At 41.1% G+C, this 19,772-nt stretch overlaps 1 protein-coding gene across 6 annotated transcripts in view; it reads left to right on the top strand.

Annotated features, from left to right (window-relative positions):
- MKNK1 (MAPK interacting serine/threonine kinase 1) overlaps window positions 1-19,772 on the top strand; it is a 43,338-nt gene that overhangs the window by 3,092 nt on the left and 20,474 nt on the right. For 2 of the 6 annotated variants that reach the window (XM_070405048.1, XM_070405053.1), the window contains exons 2-3: window positions 9,615-9,821; window positions 18,307-18,408. In XM_070405048.1, the coding sequence (XP_070261149.1) occupies window positions 18,309-18,408 (100 nt within the window). In that variant the 5' untranslated portion in view covers window positions 9,615-9,821; window positions 18,307-18,308. Of the gene's footprint in view, window positions 1-9,614; window positions 9,822-10,992; window positions 11,307-14,512; window positions 14,726-16,510; window positions 16,576-16,880; window positions 17,386-18,306; window positions 18,409-19,772 lie in introns of those variants that run through there. The other 4 variants (XM_070405050.1, XM_070405049.1, XM_070405051.1 and 1 more) reach the window with 4 other exon arrangements.

The raw sequence follows: 19,772 nt of genomic DNA, 5'->3' as shown, positions 1-19,772 counted from the left end.
CTTTTATGTAATGATGTTTACTTTGAATTTATATTAGTTCACACAAACACTCCATCCATGCTTTTGTTCCGGCCCTCCGGTCCAGTTTAAGAACCCATTGTGGCCCTCGAGTCAAAAAGTTTGCCCACCCCTGTTCTAACCAGTTGGGGGGAACAGTTCACCAAAGAGCTTGCTCCCACATCACCCTACTCTGGGAATGAGTGCCGTCCTCCCAGCAATGTCTATCCATACCCTGGAGGGATTCTTGAGAGGAGTCCAGAGTGTGTTGAGAGAATGGTTAAAGGTATTCAATAAAGCGTGCTGACATGGGTATTAGTGGATCTTAGTTTAGGAACATTAGAATTAAAAATTGCATGTCTAGCCCTGACCTGTTTGGCTCAGTGGATAGAGCGTCAGCCTGAGGACTGAAGGGTCCTGGGTTTGATTCCGGTCAAGGGCATGTACTTTGGTTGCAGGTATACCCCCAATGGGAGGTGTGCAGGAGGCAGCTGGTTGATGTTTCTCTCTCATCGATGTTTCTAACTCTATATCCCTTTCCCTTCCTCTCTGTAAAAAAATCAATAAAATATATATTTTTAAAAATTGCATGTCTAGCAAATCAGACAGTAAATAAATGTAGAACTTTAGAGTAAACTCACTCCAGGATCTTTTCCGTAAAGATTCCCAGTCAAGGGTGGCAAGATTCAATTCAATAAATAGATATTGAGGTCTTGCTATGTACAAGACCCTGGTATTGAGAAATATACACAGGAAAACCTCATATTTCCTGTCCTGTATAAGTAATTTTCTTCTTAGAGCCTTCTCCCTCGTGTAGTTGGGAAGATAGATAAGTACATAAATAACTGAAATCAGGCTGACTATGGTAAATGTAGTAAAAAATGTAAACAAAGTGGGAGTTTGGAAGAAGGAGAAATCAATCCCAACACGAACAAAGGGGGTCTAGAGAAGGATTCCTAAAGGTGGAAAATTTATGGTGGGCCTTGGAGGAAGTTAATTCCTGTGAGAAGGAGCAGTTTGAATAGTGGCCTAGAGGTGGAAATGAGTGTGTGTGTGTGTGTGTGTGTGTTGGGGGAGAGGAATGGAGTTGGTGAGGTGGTGAGGAGTGGAAATAAGTTGAAATGGTGCTTTGTGCTCAAAATGTAGAGAAGGGAGTGGGAAGACGAACACTAACATTTACCGAGTGTCTGCTCTGTTTTACGGCTTGCAATATGTTAGATGCTTTACACACTATAATTTAGTTAATCCTCATAACCCTGTAATATGGGGATATTTATCTCCAATTTAAAGATGAAGAAACCAGACCTCAGAAAGATTAAAGTGACTTGCCCAAGGTCAGGTGGCTAGTAGGTGGCAGAACTTGGTCCACACGTATGAGTATTAGATTCAAAGACCCATGTCCTTTTTTCCATTGTGCTGCAAGGCTCTGCAGGCCATGACTAGGACTCTGTTTATTGTGGCTGTAGAATGGAGGCCAGACTAGAGCAAAGCAGGTCCCAGAATGGGGACATTGATGAGGAGGCTGTTGACATAGTTCAGTTCAGGCTTAAACTGTCAACCACTGACCTACTATGGAAAATGCCTGGTCTAGGGCTGCTTGATTGGCTTAATATGTGAGCATTATGGCAGCTTCTGCAGTACCATAAATCAGTGTATTGCCATTCTTAGCTAGTAGGATCTTAGAATCCATTTGTAGAGACTTCTGGCACCCTTATAGTTCAGACATAGTTTCTAATGTGAGATTAACAGTTCATTACAAAAGTACCTAGGGGGGGGACTGATTTGGCACATAGTTTTCCTTCATTTTCTCACCCTCAAATTAGACAAGAATCTATAATGGAGGAAAGAGGACTTGGAGTCAAAAGGCTGGCATTCAAGTTCTGATTCTGCTCATTATAATCTGTGAGTCCTCAATGTCAGCTTCTTTCTCTGTAATATGGGGGGTATTTTGGTTCACTTCTGAAATCTCTTCTCTTGCTAATGCCATTCATATGTTACATTGTTCTTCCTGACTTGGGGCAGTATAAGTAAGTAGCTGAGAGTATGAACCTGGATCCAGAGACTCAAGCGTTTAAATTCTAGCCTCTCATCCTTCTTATATAGAGATATAGTAGTTAGGTATATAGACTCTAGAGCAGTGGTTCTCAACCTTCCTAATGCCGCAACCCCTTTAATACAGTTCCTCATGTTGTGGTGACCCCCAATTTCATTGTTACAAATTGAACATAATTAAAGCATAGTGATTAATCACAAAAACAGTATGTAATTATATATGTGTTTTCCGATGATCTTAGGCGACCCCTGTGAAAGGGTCGTTCGACCCCCAAAGGGGTCGCGACCCACAGGTTGAGAACCGCTGCTCTAGAGCAAGCATGTCAAACTCGTGGCTGGCAGGGCCGCATGCCTCGTTTATTAAAGTCATATTGTCTCTAGAGTTATATTGCCTCTAGAGTCATATTGCCTGGGTTTTAGTCCAGGTTCTATCACTTGCTAGCTATGTGACTTGGGCAAATTATTTAACCTTCTTGGGTCTTAGTTTATTCCTCTGTAGAATGGGGATACAAATATTGTCTATATCATGGGGTTATTATGAGGATTCAGATAAGTTATGTAACCACTTAGCACAGTGTCTGGCACATAGGTGTTCAATGAATATTAGCTTTAATAGTAATAATATTAATAATTGTTATTAATGTCCAGTTAGATATTGTTTTTATAGAAAGCATATATATATATTAGGGCATTATCCCTGTCTTACTGTGATATTGTTGCCTTCTCTTTCTTTCCATTGCCCCATCAGGAAACTTTGAAATGCTAGATTGTTCCATCACAGGATTGCAAAGCATGACATGAAAAAAAGTGCCTGTAGGAAAAGGGTCAATAAAAAGTCTTTGGCTTGCCCTAGCCGGCTTGGCTCAGTGGATAGAGCATCAGCCTGTGGACTGAAAGGTCATGGGTTGGATTCCGGTCAAGGGCATATGCCTGAGTTGTGGGCTCAATCCCCAGTTGGGGGCTTGTAGGAGGCAGCCAATCAATAATTCTCTCTCATCATTGATGTTTCTGTCTCTCTCTCCTTCTCCCTTCCTCTCTGAAATAAATAAAAATATATTGGGAAAAAAAGTCTTTGGCTCATTAGAAAATCTTACCTGACTTGTGTATTTCCCACCTCTCTCCATAGTAAACAGAAACAGAGCAGCATATTTATTCTCTTTTGCACAGCCTTCAAAAGAAGTGCTAAGCAAGACACTCCAATTCTCTTGCCAAAAAGTACAATAACAGTGTCTCTGGAAAAGTGGTGCCTAATTTGGTTTTCCTTTCTCTCCTCCTTAAACCCCCCTGGCATTAACTTAAGCCATTTCTTCTTGTTCCATTTTCCATGAATATGGAAAAGTTTCTTCTGATTATAAAGGGAGGATGAGGTCAAGATTTTCTCATGAGAACCTTTTGTGGACTTAAAGCCAAAATCGAGTTAGGTCTCATCTTCTCTTCTCCAGGCTAAACAGCCCTGGTTTCTTTTACCTTATTCTTAAAACCTATTTTCCGTTGCTTGGATCTCATTGGTCATGCTTCTTTTCTTTCTCTTCGGTTTTTCTACTTCTTGGCTATAACCCAGACTATGTCTGCTAATAAAAGTCCAACTAAAACACTTTAAGGAAAGAGTAACTTTAGGTGTTTCCATTCATTTATTCATATTTATTAAGTGTTTGCCGTGTACCAGGCCCTGTGCTAGGTATAGGGGACCAGAAATAAATCATAAATAGTCTCTGCCCTGTCCCTAACTCAGTCTAGGGGGAGATGTGCAATAAAATGTTATAGGTGATTGAATTATGTACAATTATGCTGTTGAATTATGTGGGAAGCTGGAAATTGTTGAGGGCAGTTCCATAGAAACAGTCTATTTTGCCTGGACTATAGGTCAAGACTTCAGTAGAGGAGTAGTAAGACATAATGCAGGATGGATGGTCTGGGGCAAGTTTGTGGAGGCCCTCAGTGACAGCATAGGAAGCTTAGGATTCCAGAAGCAGTGGACACTCATTGGAGGTGTTGGAGCAAGGAAGTGAAAGGCTCAAATCTGGCTTTTTGGACCAAGGACAGAGATACCACAAGCCTTAGTTTTATCTGCTCACCTTCGATGTTTTCTGTCTTAAAAGTGATATGATGTAGGTCCATTGCGCATTTTTTGATTGAGTTGTTTATCTTCCTTTTGTTAAGTTGTATGAGTTCCCTGTAAATCAGCGGTTCTCAACCTCTGGGTCGTGACCCCTTTGAGGGTCGAACGACCCTTTCACAGGGGTCGCCTAAGACCATCGGAAAACACATATATAATTACATATTGTTTTGTGATTAATCACTATGCTTTAATTATGTTCAATTTGTAACAATGAAATTGGGGGTCACCACAACATGAGGAACTGTATTAAAGGGGTTGCGGCATTAGGAAGGTTGAGAACCACTGCTGTAAATGTTGGAGATTAAACCCTTATCAGTGATAACATTGGCAAATATGTTCTCCCATGCAGTGGACTTTCTTGTTGTTTTGTTGATGGTTTCTTTTGCTGTGCAAAATAAATAAATTTTACTTACTGCATGGTTTTCCTTATGAGCCTCTCTGCTATTATATTCTGGTAGGAATGTGCTCCCCCGTTTAAGTAACTGTCTTAGGCATGCCAGGCAGTCCAGCTAATCCTGGCTGCCTAACTGAATACTGAAATCTCTGACTGACTCCTTCCTCTGGAAATAGATAATGGCAATCTAAAGCAATCTAAAAGCCTGAAGTAGAGGCAGCATGCAAATTAGCAAACCTAATTGCAAATTTATTTATTTTGGTGTAGTCCCATTTGTTTATTTTCTCTTTAGTTTCCATTGCCCTAGGAGCTGTATCGGTGAAGAAATTGCTTCGGCATATGTCTAAGATTTTGCTGCCTGTGGATTCCTCTAGTATTTTTATGGTTTCCCATCTTATGTTTAAGTCCTTTATCCATTTTGCATTTATTTTTGTGTATGGTGTAAGTTGGTGGTCTAGTTTCATTTTTTTGCATGTATCTGTCCAATTTTCCCTGCACCATTTATTGAAGAGACTGTCTTGACTCCACTGTATGTTCTTGCCGCCTTCATCAAATATTAATTGAGCATAGTGGTTTGGGTCGATTTCTGGGTTCTCTGTTCTATTCCATTGATACTTTTTGAAAGAAGACATAAGGAAGGCCAAGAGATACATGAAAACATGCTCAAAGTCACTAATCATCTGAGAGATGCAAATCAAAACAACAGTGCAGTACCATCTCACACCTGTCAAAATGGCTATCATCAACAAATCAACAAACGACAAGTGCTGGCGAGGATGCGGAGAAAAAGTAACCCTCGTGCACTGCTGGTGGGAATGCAGACTGGTGCAGCCACTGTGGAGAACAGTATGACATTTCCTCAAAAAACTAAAAATGAACTCCCATTTGACTCAGTGATCTCACTTCTAGGAATATATCCCAAGAAACCAGAAACATCAATCAGAAAGGATATATGCACCCCTATGTTCATAGCAGCACAATTTACAATAGCTAAGATTTGGAAACAGCTTAAGTGTCCATCAGCAGATGAGTGTATTAAAAAGCTGTAGTATATCTACATAATTGAATACTACACTGCGGTAAAAAGAAGGAATTCTTACCATTTGCAACAGCATGGATGGAACTGGAAAGCATTATGCTAAGCGAAATAAGCCAGTCAGAGAAAGATAAATATTACATGATCTCACTCATTTATGGAATATAATGAACAACATAAACTGATGAACAAAAACAGATCCAGAGACAGAGAAGCATCGATCAGACTGTCAAACCTCAGAGGGAAGGTAGGGGAGGGTGGGGGTAAGTGGGAGAGATCAACCGAAGGACTTGTATGCATGCATATAAGCCTAACCACAGACAACAGGCGGATGAGGGCATGAGTGGGGGGAGAAGGGGAAATGGGGGGAAAAGGACACATATGTAATCCTTAATCAATAAAGAAAAAAATTAAAATAAAATGGTTACGCCTTGAAAAAAAGAAAGTGATATGATGGAACCCCTATTTATATACTTGGTGCGTTTTTGTTGTTGTTTTGCTCTGAAACTTCTATAGAAAAACTAGTTCTTAAGCTCTGGAGAAATTTCATTCCCTATACAGAAAAAAACTTATGAAGAATTGAGAGAGAATTGGGTGTCCAACCTATATAAGACCCAGTGGCAGGCCGATCTGTGTAGGTTTGATCTGGCCACATTCACCCTTCCCCAGCCCTATGCCAAGAAGAATACAAGAATGAGGAGAGGATTTCAGGGCTCATCTGGGTATTTGGTAAGAAATGTTAAGAAGATGCAGGCATTGTCAGAGTCAGATGTTCTCGCTGGGGAGGAAAAGAGGCTCAAAGGAATTTGGAATGTTGCCAGAAGGAATCAGAACCAACCAAGCACTTGGAACCTGTATCATGTATCTGAAAACTTCCAAATTCTATCTCTTTGCCTTCATGTTGCCTATATACCTTCAGTTTATTCCTTCATGATGCCCAGTTGTGGTTTACAGAGGACTTTCCAAGGCCACAATCTGGCAAACCATATCCCAAGTTTGAATAATAGTTGCTATTTATTGAGTACTTACTCTATGCCAGGCATTGTGCCGTGAACTGGATATATATTAGCTCATTTAATTCTCACAGCAACTCTGTGTTATAGATGTTATTGTCCCTATTTTATAGATGATGAGAGGGGTTGAGCATTATGTCCAGGGTTACTTCATTAGTATACAGTAAGGCCAGAATCTGAATCTAGATCCTAATGGCTCGAAAGCCCATCGAAAACCCATGTGCTTCCTACCTCCCCAGCCCTACTGTGGCTCTAAACAGCAGAATAACACAAAATCTATAAAGGAATTCTGAGAGTTGTTTTTACTGTAGACCTACATGTGTGTGCATGTGTGTGTGTGCGTATGGGTGTATGTGTGTTTGTAGAGAAATAGAATTGTAAGGAGGGGAAATAAGCTGGGTTGGCAAACTTGACTATAGGCCATTTCTGGATCACTACCAGTTTTCATATAGACCACAGGTAAGAATGTGTTTTATGTTTTTAAATGGTTGGGGGAAGGAGGAATAAAAAGAATATTAATATTTTGTGGCATGAAAATTCAAGTTTCAAGCAGTTAGTTACCTACAAGGGAGCACCCATATGACCGTCAGCTGATTTCTCAACAGAAACTTTGCAGGCCAGAAAGGAATGGCAAGAAATACTCAAAGTGATGAATAGCGAGAACCTACAACCAAGATTACTCTACCCAACAAAGATATCATTTAGAATTGAAGGTCAGATACAGAGCTTCACAGACAAGAAAAAGCTAAAGGAGTTCATCACCACCAAACCAATATTACATGAAATGTTGAAGGGTATTCTTTAAGAAGAGAAAGAAAAATAAGGTAAAAAAGGTAAAAATATGAACAATAAAATGGCAATAAATACATATCTATCAACAATTGAAACTAAAAATCAAAATAAGCAAGAAATCTAATGAACAAAATAAACTGATGAATAAAATAGAATTAGAGGAATGGAAACATGGAACAGACTAATGAATCTCAGAGAGAAGGAGCGAAGGGGGTGTGGGAAGAGATTAACCAAAGATCTTATATGTATACTAGTATATGCATTACCTATGGACACAGACCTAAGGCCTGGGGTGGGGCAGGAACGGGGTAGAGGGGAATAATGGGGGGAGGGGAAGGGGACATTTGTAATAATCTCAACAATAAAGAGTTTTTAAAAAAGAAAAATTCAAGTTTCAGTATCCATAAATATTTATTGGCATATAGGCACCATCATTTATTTACGTGTTGTCTATGGTGGCTTTTTCTCTATAAAGGCAAAATTAAATAGTTGTGACAGAGACCATCTGACACAGAAAGCCTAAAATAGTTACTATCTGCTCCTTTACAGAACAAATTTGCCAACCCCTACTATAGGCAACAACAAGGAAGGAACACGGGGTTTAATATTGTGACAAGACTAAAGGCAAAGAGTTGAAGTTCAAGGCTGTCTCTGGAAGTGTGTGGCCCACAAGGAGAGAGCTTCTTTGGGCCCTGGAAATAGTTTCATTGGGTCACAGAGATTTGTTCAGGAATAAAAGGCACAAATAGGAAGGGTTATTATATGTGCTAACATTCTCTGTTGCACAATAAACAAATATTTCATGGATAAAGTAATTCATTCAGATATTTACTAGTCGTGTGTGTGTGTGTGTGTGTGTGTGTGTGTGTGTGTGTGTGCGCGCGCCAGATACTGTGTTAGATGCTGGAAATACATAGATGAAAAAGATATGTCCCTGCCTTTGAGGGGTTTGTAGCCTAGTGGGAGAGCCACATAAGCATGTGTATAGCTAGCTCTAAGTATTTTAATAGTATACTGTGGGTTTGATTAAATGCTGGATGAAGTAATTTCTGGGACTATTTTCAGTAATTTGTGATGGGCCCTGAAGAAAGAATAGGTGCTATTCTTCAAAGAGCTACATAACAGGCTGAGGGAAAGCCTGACAGTGTGAGTATTTGGAGCTTATAAGATTGCGAAAGAAAGAGACATTAGAAATGATTTAAAGGTTCTGTTGCTGGGTGACTGGCAGGATGATATAATCTGATAGAGAAGAAGGGAAAGGAGGAAGGAGGCGGTGGGTGGGGTTGGGGTGAGTTCAGTTTGGGACACATGATTTGAGGAAATGGCGAAACACATCTGGATTCCAGTTAGAAAACCTTTTTAGAAAGTTTGGCACAAGATTCCCAGAATTCAGATTGAAATTGCTTTTCCAGAGCTTTTTCATTGGAAAAAGGGGGAAGTACACATTCAAGTTGTAGAGAAATTCACAAATCTACTTTGACACATGATAGCTAGAGCCATGAGATTAAAAATAGCAGTGGACAGAACATGAAGCCATTGCATAGAAAACTAGCAATAATTATGCATTTGGCATAAAACCTTGTTCCTGTTCATGCCACCTGTTGCTCTCAGAATCTAGTTTATCTTTCTGCCTCTAGACTTGGACAATAGAGAAATGTCAGCTTTTACCTTCCACATGAGATTCCTCAGCAAGAAGAGGTGTCCATATCTGTCATCTAGGTCTAGTTTTGTCTCTTTGGTTCTAGAATTCCACAGTGGAAACAGAATCTGAAAACTTTTACTCAGACACTTGTTAAATCTTCAAATGCTTAATCTCAACATTTTCAAATGCTCAAACGTCTGATTTTAAAGACTGGAGAAGTCTGTGATTGCTTTATGTATATCTACTTGCTGATGTAATGCATAGATTTGGGGAAAACTTAGGTTGATCGTTATCTTCTCTGGTTCTTTTAAAGAAGTCAGCATTTTAAAAAATATATTTTTATTGATTCAGAGAGGAAGAGAAAGGGAGAGAGAGATAGAAACATCAATGGTGAGAGAGAATCATTGATCGGCTGCCTCCTGCCTGTCCCGCAACCCAGGTATGTGCCCTTGACCAGAATCAAACCCAGGACCCTTCAGTCCACAAGCCGATGCTCTACCCACTGAGCAAAACCGGCCAGGGCAAAAAAGTCAGCCTTTTGATATCCTTTCTATTTCTGCTTTTTAAAGATTTTCATGGCAGACCTGATGAAGCAGAAGCTGAACTGAAGCAGAAGCTGAACTGAAGCAGAGAACTGAAGAATGTGTGCTACCTGCAGAGACCACTGAAACACTTCCTGCGGCTGGAAGACAGCAACCCCCTGTCAGAAGCATTATTTTATCTGGAATTTCAAGTTTACAGAGGATTTGCTTTCTAAAAATTGAGCAAACCTATAGGTAAGATTGGCTATACATTTTACTTAGACTTTTAGATTGCTTTAGATTGCCATTATCTATTTCCAGAGGAAGGAGTCAGTCAGAGATTTCAGTATTCAGTTAGGCAGCCAGGATTAGCTGGACTGCCTGGCATGCTTAAGACAGTTACTTAAACGGGGGAGCACATTTCTACCAGAATATAATAGCAGAGAGGCTCATAAGGAAAACCATGCAGTAAGTAAAATTTATTTATTTTACTTTTCATTATAAAACAACTATATCAAATAAAATACAACAGAAGTATAAAAAATAAAATTTTGTACTCATTCAATTTCATTCTCCCAAAGTAACCATTGTTAAAATAACTCGAGATCTATCTTTTCAGTTCTTTTTTAAACTTATAAGTGACATATATGATGACCTTTTGAAGTGTTCTGTATGATATTCTAACCTGAGGTTCTATCATGCCTGGCAAGTTATAAATAATGCCTCATTTGTAGATTGGGTCAGATGATATCTGGGTGAGAATGGTCTTAGCCTGATCTGTGAGTTTTCATGCTTTGCTGCTATGTCACCCTTCATCTGAAGCTTCCCAGTAGTACACTGTCTTCCATGGCTCCCCATCCCCAATAAGCTTCCCTTCCTGAATTCTCCCCTTCTTTGAAGGTCCTACTGCTCTTAGGGTTCTCTGACTTTGGTTAATAAACATATATTGAGTCCTCCTCTGTGCCTGGCTCCATACTAGGCAGTGGGGGTAGAGAGATTAGACACGGAGGGAGAGTAGTCTTTGACTCCATCTCCAGTTGTTCAGCAGGACCAGTTCTGCTTCTTTCTCTTCTTTTCTACCCCTTCCTTAGTTATAGGCCTTCCTTGCCTTCCCCAGGTTGTCACAAATGGCAAGATTTCATTCTTTTTATGGCTGAATCATATTCCATTGTGTGTGTTCTAATCATTCATCAGTAGACTTTAGGTTGTTTCCATATCTTGGCTATTATACTGGTAAATAATGTAAATATTGCATTGAACTCGGAGATGCATATACCTTTTCAAGTTAGTGTTTTGTTTTCTTTGGATAAATACCCAGAAGTGGAGTTGCTGGATCATATGGTAATTCTATTTTCCTGTTTGCCACGTCTTAAACACACACTTTCTTTACCCCTCTTGCCCTTTCTCTTGTCATTCCTTCCACCAGGAGATGCAGTGAGAGTTCTGAAGGCTGCTTGTGATCCCAGTATCAGAGCAGAGGAAGAAGATGGGCCTGAATCTAGAGCTTTTGCCTCTGAGAATCTTACTATCCCAGCCCATTTTGAGGCCTGTTGTGAATCACCACCTTGCTGGTACCTTAGCAGGCTGTATACTTCTTTTACTGTAGTTGAGTGGGACACTGCAATCTGCATAATGCTGTCCAGCCTTACTACACACAGTACTCTTGGGAAAAACCTGTGAAATGCCTTTGCCCCTGGAATCACACTTATAGACTGTCCTTTGATCGAGCTGATTTCACAGGTACCTCCTCTTATCCATCATGTGTTAAATTTGACTAGCTTCTGTTTGAATGTACCCCTTCCTTGACCTTGTCCCCTACGTAGTAATGATATTATCAGAAACCAAATAAGCCAACTATTAGGTCTGGCAGAAAAAGAATGTAACCTTGTACCTGATACAAGAACTGCCATGAAATAATGTGGTTGGACTGGTTTGTAGTTCTTCCTATATAATATGCCAAAACACAAAATACAAAGCTACCTCAGAGCAAGAAAAAAGTTCTGATAAATTAGGTTTCAGATTAATACAATAGTGATAAAGTGGTGATAATATACTCCTTTTATGTAAGAGCAGTGATGACCAACCTTTTTGACATCATAGCACACATAGAAAATTATATTGTTTAGCCTGATGAAAGGATCATACCTCATTCATAGCACACCAGTAGGGAATCTCTGTGTTAAAGTTTCTAAATCAAAGCATTCTTGTTCATGTCTGGCTAACTCTGACTGGCTACCCTCTTCTGCTTTTCAGCATTAAGGTTTAAATATAGTGTAATAGTTTAAAGTTTGAATTCTAAGCCAGACTATCTAGATTTAAATCCTAGCTCTGCCACCACTAGCTATGTGACCCTGGGCAAATTACTTCGTCTCCTTGTACTTCAGTTTCTTCATCTGTAAAATGTGCAAATAATGATACTTACCTCATAGAGTTGTGAAGATTACATAAGTTAGTACATGTAAAATGTGGTATTTGTAAATTGCTTAGAACATTACCTAGCATATGGTAAGCACCATATAAGTGTGTGTGTCCTATAACTACTTGTAGTAGTAGTGTTTACTTTAATTGCTGTTTTACTGCTTCAGAGAAGTAAATGTTATGGGCTCAGTCTCCCCAGGCTCCTCCTGATTGCCTCCTCCTCTGCCTCACATTTCTTAGTCTTGGGCTGTTCCTTAAGAGTGTCCATCCCCCTTACTTTCATTGCCTCAGTTTCATTTTCTCAGTTTCCATTTGCTTGGGGGCCCTCAGCCAGCTGACTGAGAAAACTGCTGAATTGATCATTATATTCATCAGCTTGCTCTCACTGCTATTGCTTCTCTAGAATTCTCTGTGGCTTTCTAGAGAAGGAAGTAAATCTTAAAGAATGTGAAGAGGAGTGAGTCCTAGATCTTGAAAAGAACTCTAGAGTGGTTGGGAGAGGAGCATGAGCTGAGTTAGCCGAACTGTTAGCCAGCAAAGTCTCCTTTTTGGTGGGAAAATGATCACCTGATATCACATACCAGATGTAGGAGCTGGTCAGTTCTCTATAGGCTCTGCCAAAATATGGAGCAGACCTGGTGACTTTGGGGGCATTGTGGCTCATAAGACTTCATAGAGAAATGACAGTTCTTTCAGAAGGTGGGCCTTAGGGTTAGCTTTGGGGAGAACAGTGGGTCAGTACTTTCATGTCAGGAACACCTTTTGCCTTTCTAGTCCCACTGGGTAAGACTCTTTATCTGCTCTGTGAGCTCTCTGGGCTCTCCCTGTGCAGGAGCCAGGTTGGTTGTTGCATCTGTATCTTTAACAGCTGTTACCATAGGAGTACAATCAATACTTGTTGACTAACAGATTTTACAAAGAAGGGAGAACTTGCTTTACTACTCTTATTTTTTAAATATATTTTTATTGATTTCAGAGTGGAAGGGGGAGATAGAAACATCAATGATGAGAGAGAATCATTGATTTGCTGCCTCCTGCACACCCCCTACTGGGGATCGAGCCTGCAACTCAGGCATGTGCCCTGAATGGAATCGAACCATGACTTCCTGGTTCATAGGTTGATGCTCAACCACTGAGCCACACCGGCTGGGCCCTACTCTTATTTTAATGGAGAAAACAAGATAAACTTACATCTAGGACTAGACACATTCATTATGATTGACGTGATGATAATACTCTGATGGTGAGACTGCACATGCTCTGCCTCTGCTCACTCCTTTAGCTGATTTGCCATCACTCCCCCACATACCCTCTGCTCCAGCACTAATCGGCCATGCTGCCTCTCCTTCAGGCCTTAGCACATGCTCTTCCTCTGTCTTTCTCCCCAGCCCCCATCTTGGCCAGTTCCCATTCCTCCTTCAGGTGCCAGCTTAGCTATCCCTTCCTGTAGTTACCAGACTGAGTTAGATGCCTCTCTTCTGCTCCACAGCACTTGGTACTCCCTGTCACAGCACTTGTCCCACTGTATTGAAATTGTTTTACATGTCAGTGGATTTAAATTCCATAAGGGCAGAGACTATGTCTTCTCTCATGTTCTCACTGTCTAGCACTGGACAGTTAGTAGGTGCTTAATAAATACAGTATGTGTGTAATAGGTTCTTATTTGATCCTCATAACAGCCTCGTGATATAAGCAGCCTAGGCCTTACTGTGACCTCATTTTGTTTATGAAGACGCTGGTAGTCAGAGAAGCTAAGCAACTTGCCAAAGCTCATGCAGAGAGCTAGAATTTAACCTGGTGTCTCTCAGGCTTGAATGTTCAGTGCATTGCTTTGTTTTTACAATATTTTTTCTTTTAAAAAATAGCACTTAAAAAGATAAGAATTGAAGTAGCATTTGTTGTTTGTCAAGATTATAAAAATATCTTCAGGTTGGCACGAATATTCCTGAAATGTTTTTTCTTCACCAAATGTTGAATTTCAATACAGAGAAATCTAGATATGATTTTTTTAAATGTATAATCAGATTCAAAATTTCAATGTGCATTGGAGGAAATTTGTGTCTTTTATTGAAAAATAAAATGTGGCTGAGATAATAGCATAAAAAGTAATAAATTTCATTGTATACAATTTGGAGAATACTGAAAAATATAAAGAAGAAAATAGAAATCACCCCAGCATGCAGAGAAAACTACTGTAAATTAGAAATGGACTGAACTTGAAAAGGCAGCATTATATTTGAATCCCAGGTAAACCACTAATTACATGTTTGGCATTTGGTAGATAATTTAGCCTCTGAGTCTCAGTTTCTTCACTTGAAATATGGTAAAATATTTATCTTTTAGGGTTATTAGAAGAATTAGAGATAATAATATATATAAATGCCTGGCATTGTGCCTGACACATAGTAGACACTCTTTCAAATTGTAGTAGTAGTAACATTTTTGTGTAGTTCTGTATAGTCTTTCTACTCTGTTATGTGCGCATATACATGCTTGTTTGTTTTTAAATATATTTTTATTGATTTCAGAGAGGAAGAGAGCAGGAGAGAGATAGAAATATTGATGAAAGAAAATCATTGATTGGCTGCCTCCTGCACGCCTCCTACTGGAGATTGAGCCCACAACCTGGGCATGTGCCCTGACCCAAATCAAACCCAGGACCCTTCAGTCTGCAGGCCGGTGCTCTATCCACTGAGACAAACAAGCTAGGGCATACACACGTTTTTTGAAGCACATTTATAGTAAGTATATCACTGGATTCTCACATGGGGTTGCTGGAAAAGGCGGGCATTATTTTTAAACTTATCCTGTAGATGAGGAAACTGAGACTCTAAGAGGTGAAGTAACTTGGCCTTGGTACTATGTCTGGTACTATCTGAATCAGGACTCAGTTTGTTCTCCTGATGCCAAGCCCTTGTGCCTTCCCTGTCAGCAGTGTGCTTTCTTTCCAGCTCCACTTCCACCAATATACAAATGTGGACCACCGAGCCCTGCCCAAGATGAAGGCAAGGGCAGGAGGCGGTGGAAGTGCTGGGAGCCTCCACACCAGCTGGTTCAGTCTGAAAACAAAAGAAGTGCTCACTTCCTTCTCTGAAGTAACAGGCACATTGCCCAGTCCTGTAGCAAGGGCTAGAAAGTTAAAAACCTTTTGAGTTTCACAGTACTCTTTTTGAGAGGAAGTTTATCAGGGAATTCATAAAACTGTGTTGTCTGAAAGGCAAACATGTACCCAAATTTCTTTCAGTATGTGCACTCCTACTTAAAGGGCCTAGGTAACATGCACTATACCTAACACCTCATATGTGCACCATTTTATATCATTTTCATTTCAGTGCGTGTCCTCTGATGGCTGGTGAACTAGTATGTCTGACTTAAGGAGATGCAGAGGTGAACAGGTGGCAGTCCTGACCTTTAGGAACTTTGGGGAGCTCTCAAGGCCACATAAAATCAGTGCTCTAATAGTTTCCAGCAGGGTTGGGGAGCAGAGAATGGAGCTTTAACTTCTAGTTCAGCGCAGTAATCCCATCTATTTGCATAGTGCCTAGCAGAGTTTGCACAGACCTTAACTCGTTCAAAGGGATAGAGACTTTTGAGATGGGTTTTAATAGCTGAGAAGAATCCTTAGGCCAGTGGTCGGCAAACTGCGGCTCGCGAGCCACATGCGGTTCTTTGGCCCCTTGAGTGTGGCCACGAAGTTTCAATCGCACTGTACGTGCGCGCCTGCACGTGGTATTTTGTGGAAGAGCCAGACTCAAGGGGCTGCAGTTTGCCAACCACTGCCTTAGGCCAAGGGAAGGAGGTGAGCCAAGGATCTGCTCGGTTGGGGAATCTTGCCCTCTGAAGAAGCTTTTTCAAATGATTGCATGCATGTTAAATAAGGCCCCACAGGCCCCACTGTCGGTGATAAAATAGACTATACACAGGCTTCAGAGAGGAAACTATCAACTCCTTGGTAAGATTATGACACCTCTCCCTTCCCCATTCCTTCAGTGTAAACAGGGAAGTTAAGCATATTTTTTCACTTCACTGTCTTCCTACATTTTTTTCTTCCTAGTTTTAAAAACAACTCTCCTTCAACAAGGTCTGTTTCCAAGGAAAGTCTTAACCATTTGTCCCTTCTGGCATACCCTCTTCCAATGAAATCCATGCAGAATAGACCAGGTACTCTATCTTTTTGTGTGTGAAGCCATAAAATCTAATATTGAGTGTGCGGCCGTGCTCAGAGGTATGCTTCTTCCACAAGAGGCTCCCTCAGCCCTGCTGTGGTAAAAACCAAGTATAAATTGCGGCTAACAGGGTTTTCTAGCTAGAGTCGTAAGAATGTTTGAGCATCCCCTGTGAATTATAATGCCACCAGCCCTCTGGCTCCTCCTCTACATTGCCTGCCTGTCGGCTGTTTTGCTTGTTCTTGGGCCTTCCATCAGAGTGTGGGCAGGGGAAGGAGAAAGAGAAGTGAATCTAAAATCTGTCCCATCTGCACTTGGTTTGCAGTGCTGGTGAGAAAATAAATGGGGACCAGGGTTGACGTTGGACTGCACACAGAGGAAGAGGCAGAGGGACAGTGGTCCCTCCTCAGCCTATTGTCACAGTGGTCAGTGCCCCCTCCCCGAGCACCTGAAGATGAGTGATCCTGTGTTTTATTTCTGTAGAATGTCTCACTATATTGAGCAGCTCTTTTCTTGTTAATATACCTTGGTCAGGGTGGATATTTGGGTGCTGATATTTAAGTTTAATTTTTTTAATTGATAGCATGTTACACAAGATGAATCTTGTGCTTGAAGCTGTTGCCTAGAGTAATATTTTGAGATTCTCCATGGATTCCTTTTATCCCTGTGATTATCTCTTCTATAAAGTATAATTGAAAATCTTCTGTCATCAGATCCTAAAAGTGGGAGGAAGAATGCACCTAAATTGAGCTGTCAGACACTTGGCTGCCTAACCATGCTTTCTGGATTGTAGTGTTGAAGAGAGCTGTCGTTCTGTGTGCTTTCTCCTCATGGCTGTCATGTATTTGCTTCTGAGAACAGTGCATAGAAGACGTGCATCAGCTCTAATCAATCTTCCTGAGCCATTTCTCTGATCATGTTCAGGAGGGTCCTCTGAGAAGAGAGTGGGCCTTTTCCCTCAATGGGCAAAGAGTCAGCTTCCATTTCAAAATCTCTCTCAAAAAAAAAAAAAAAAAATTCAACAACCCAGAGCCTGTGTTTATTGAAGGTTGGTCTAAAAGGCTCTCACACCATATGCCCCATCAGCACTCGAGTGCCTCTATTTTAGAAGGATGTAAAGGTTTAATCACCCTGGTGGGGATTTAGACCCAGAGACTTCAGAGAAATCTTATTATTTCTAACTGCAGGCAAAGAGTATTAAGGCTCCACTCTGGATCAGGGGCATGACATGTTCTGTAAGTAATTTATCTTTACCAGGGGAAGGCCCTTACTAGAGTGTCTTAGAAACAGTACTATGATTGGGTACTGGCTCATTATTCCTCCTTTTCTCTTTCCCCTTCTCAGTCTCCTGCTTATTCTTTTTGTCCCTACTTTTTCCTGCCCAATCTGTCCAATGTCCAAATATCTGCCTCCCAAATTTTCCCTTTAACAAGGGGCACCAGGTGCTTGCCAGGGAGAGATAATAATGCTTTTGCAATAAATGACCTCATCCAGCAGCCTGGTGTAGACCTGTCAACTGCAGACTTCTGAATGGACCCTACCTGTATCCCCTCACATAAGTAGCAGAGAGGGAAGAGTGTGCTCTGGCTCCATAGGCACTCGTCTATGCTCGTAGACATTCCTGCCCTATTGTACCTTCACAGAGGCAATCTCCACTGAAGGCCGTTGAAATCCCTGTGCACATCCACATAGGGATGTTATTAATCGTATGATTTCATTTGCATGCACTCCCTCCCAACCACACCCTCCTTCTTGTCTTTCTGGTGCTGAAGCTAGAGGATGTCACAGGTGGGATTCTGCTTATGGATTCATTGTTCTGTTTGGGGACTATAGTTTGACTGGTGGCAGATCTAAATCCATGTGCTAATGAGCTTGGTTAAAGCAGGCCTCTGCTATCCTCTTTTAATCTAGCCTGTCTGTCTGAGTTTCTTTCCACAGTTAACGATCTGCTATAATGGTTTTGCCTTTAGTTTTGCCTCCTGGGTCAAAACAAATCAATAGTCCTCACAGATATTTAAAAACCATCAGTGTAAAGCTCCTGGGTCTCCACCCCCTCCCCCGCCCCCCCCACTGTTTTGTTTTGTTTTTGCTTCTGGGCGAACTTACAGCTTGATCAGTACAGTGATATTTCCCTTACATCTCCACTTTTCTCCCAGAGATGGGCAGCAGTGAACCCCTTCCAATTGCAGAAAGTGACAAGAGGAAGAAGAAGAAGCGGAAGGCCCGGGCCACTGACTCCTTGCTGGGAAAGTTTGAAGGTTGGTCACACAACTCTCTTAGACCAGGGCCTGTGGCTCCCCAAGCATGGGAGGAGCTTCCCAAAAGCCCATGGGTCTAGATCACAGGATCTGTGTTATCATAGAGCCAGCTCATGGCTATGTGTGTGATAGGGATGAAAGAAGGAGTGCAAGATCTTACTCAAAGGAGTAACAGAAAGAGAGCGAGCAGAGATGAGAAAAGCCCTTGGATGATGCACAGGCCTCCTCCCAACGGTCAAGGGACAGGAAGACCAATCTGTCAGAGTTGTACATGCAGTGAGATTGGCTGGTGTGTTTCTGCCCCTTCCAGATGTGATCTTTCCCTCGGCTGTTCCTAGAAGGGCTCCTGAGAGGTAGAGCAACCATGTAGGAGGAGGAAGAGAGGGCCATGGCTGCAAATGAAACTTCAATCTTCTATAAGCAGAGAATTTGACTCCAAGAGATTGCAGCTACTTGTGCTGAGTTTGACACCGTTTTAAGAGTGGATGTTGTGTTCAGGGGACACAGAGTGTTGGTCATCAAACATTTTGAATCCTGTGTGAGGCACCAGGCTCAATGCTCGTCCTGTTACCACTGGGCATGTGATGGGATGAAGTGAATCACTGGACACTTCTGCAAAGAATTGAAAGGATCAGTAGCTACTCCTAGTAGTGACATGCCCCTTCATCTATTTTGTTTCTTTTGTGAAACCTGAAATAGCTTCCCCTCATGGTCCCTCTTTCCAATAGTGCAGATACACTAGTGAATGGATAGTTTTGTACAGTAGTTCTAGTGACCAGCCCTTTATGAGTCAGGAATATTGGACTTCCAACCACCAACCTATTCTGACATGTGTAAAAGGCTAATACCAAATGTCCATTGTGAGTAAAGCATGTTATTTAAAATACTGTGTATTCTTTATTTTAATTATTTATTGCATTTATTGGAGTGACATTGTTTAATAAAATTATATAGGTTCAAGTGTACAACTCTATAATATATCATCTGTATATTGTATTGTGTTTACCATCCAAAGTCAAGTCTGTTTCCTTCACTATTTATCTCCCCTATACCATCTTATGCTTCCCCCCACCCCTTTCTCTCACAATCGCCATACTGTTATCTGTGTCTATGAGTTTGTTTGTTTTCTGCTTAATACCTTCACCTTTTTCACCCAGCCCCCCAACTCCCCTCCCCTCTGATAGCTGTTGGTCTGTTCTTTGTATCTATGAGTCTGTTTTTCTTTAACCCAGTCAGTAGATGTGTGTGTTTGGGGTGGAGGGGGTAAGGGGAGAGAGAAGGACAGAAGTACCATGATTTTTAGAATAATTTCCAAATCAACAGGTCTTGCTCTTTCCATGAATCTAAGAGTAGTTCCTGTTATT

Source organism: Myotis yumanensis, unplaced genomic scaffold (genome assembly GCF_028538775.1).
Source record: "Myotis yumanensis isolate MYYU_CA2020_CCGP unplaced genomic scaffold, mMyoYum1.0.hap1 SCAF_2, whole genome shotgun sequence".
NCBI lineage: Eukaryota > Metazoa > Chordata > Mammalia > Chiroptera > Vespertilionidae > Myotis > Myotis yumanensis.
Note: the sequence above shows the minus strand (reverse complement) of the source record. Positions and strands in the feature narration are given on the sequence as shown.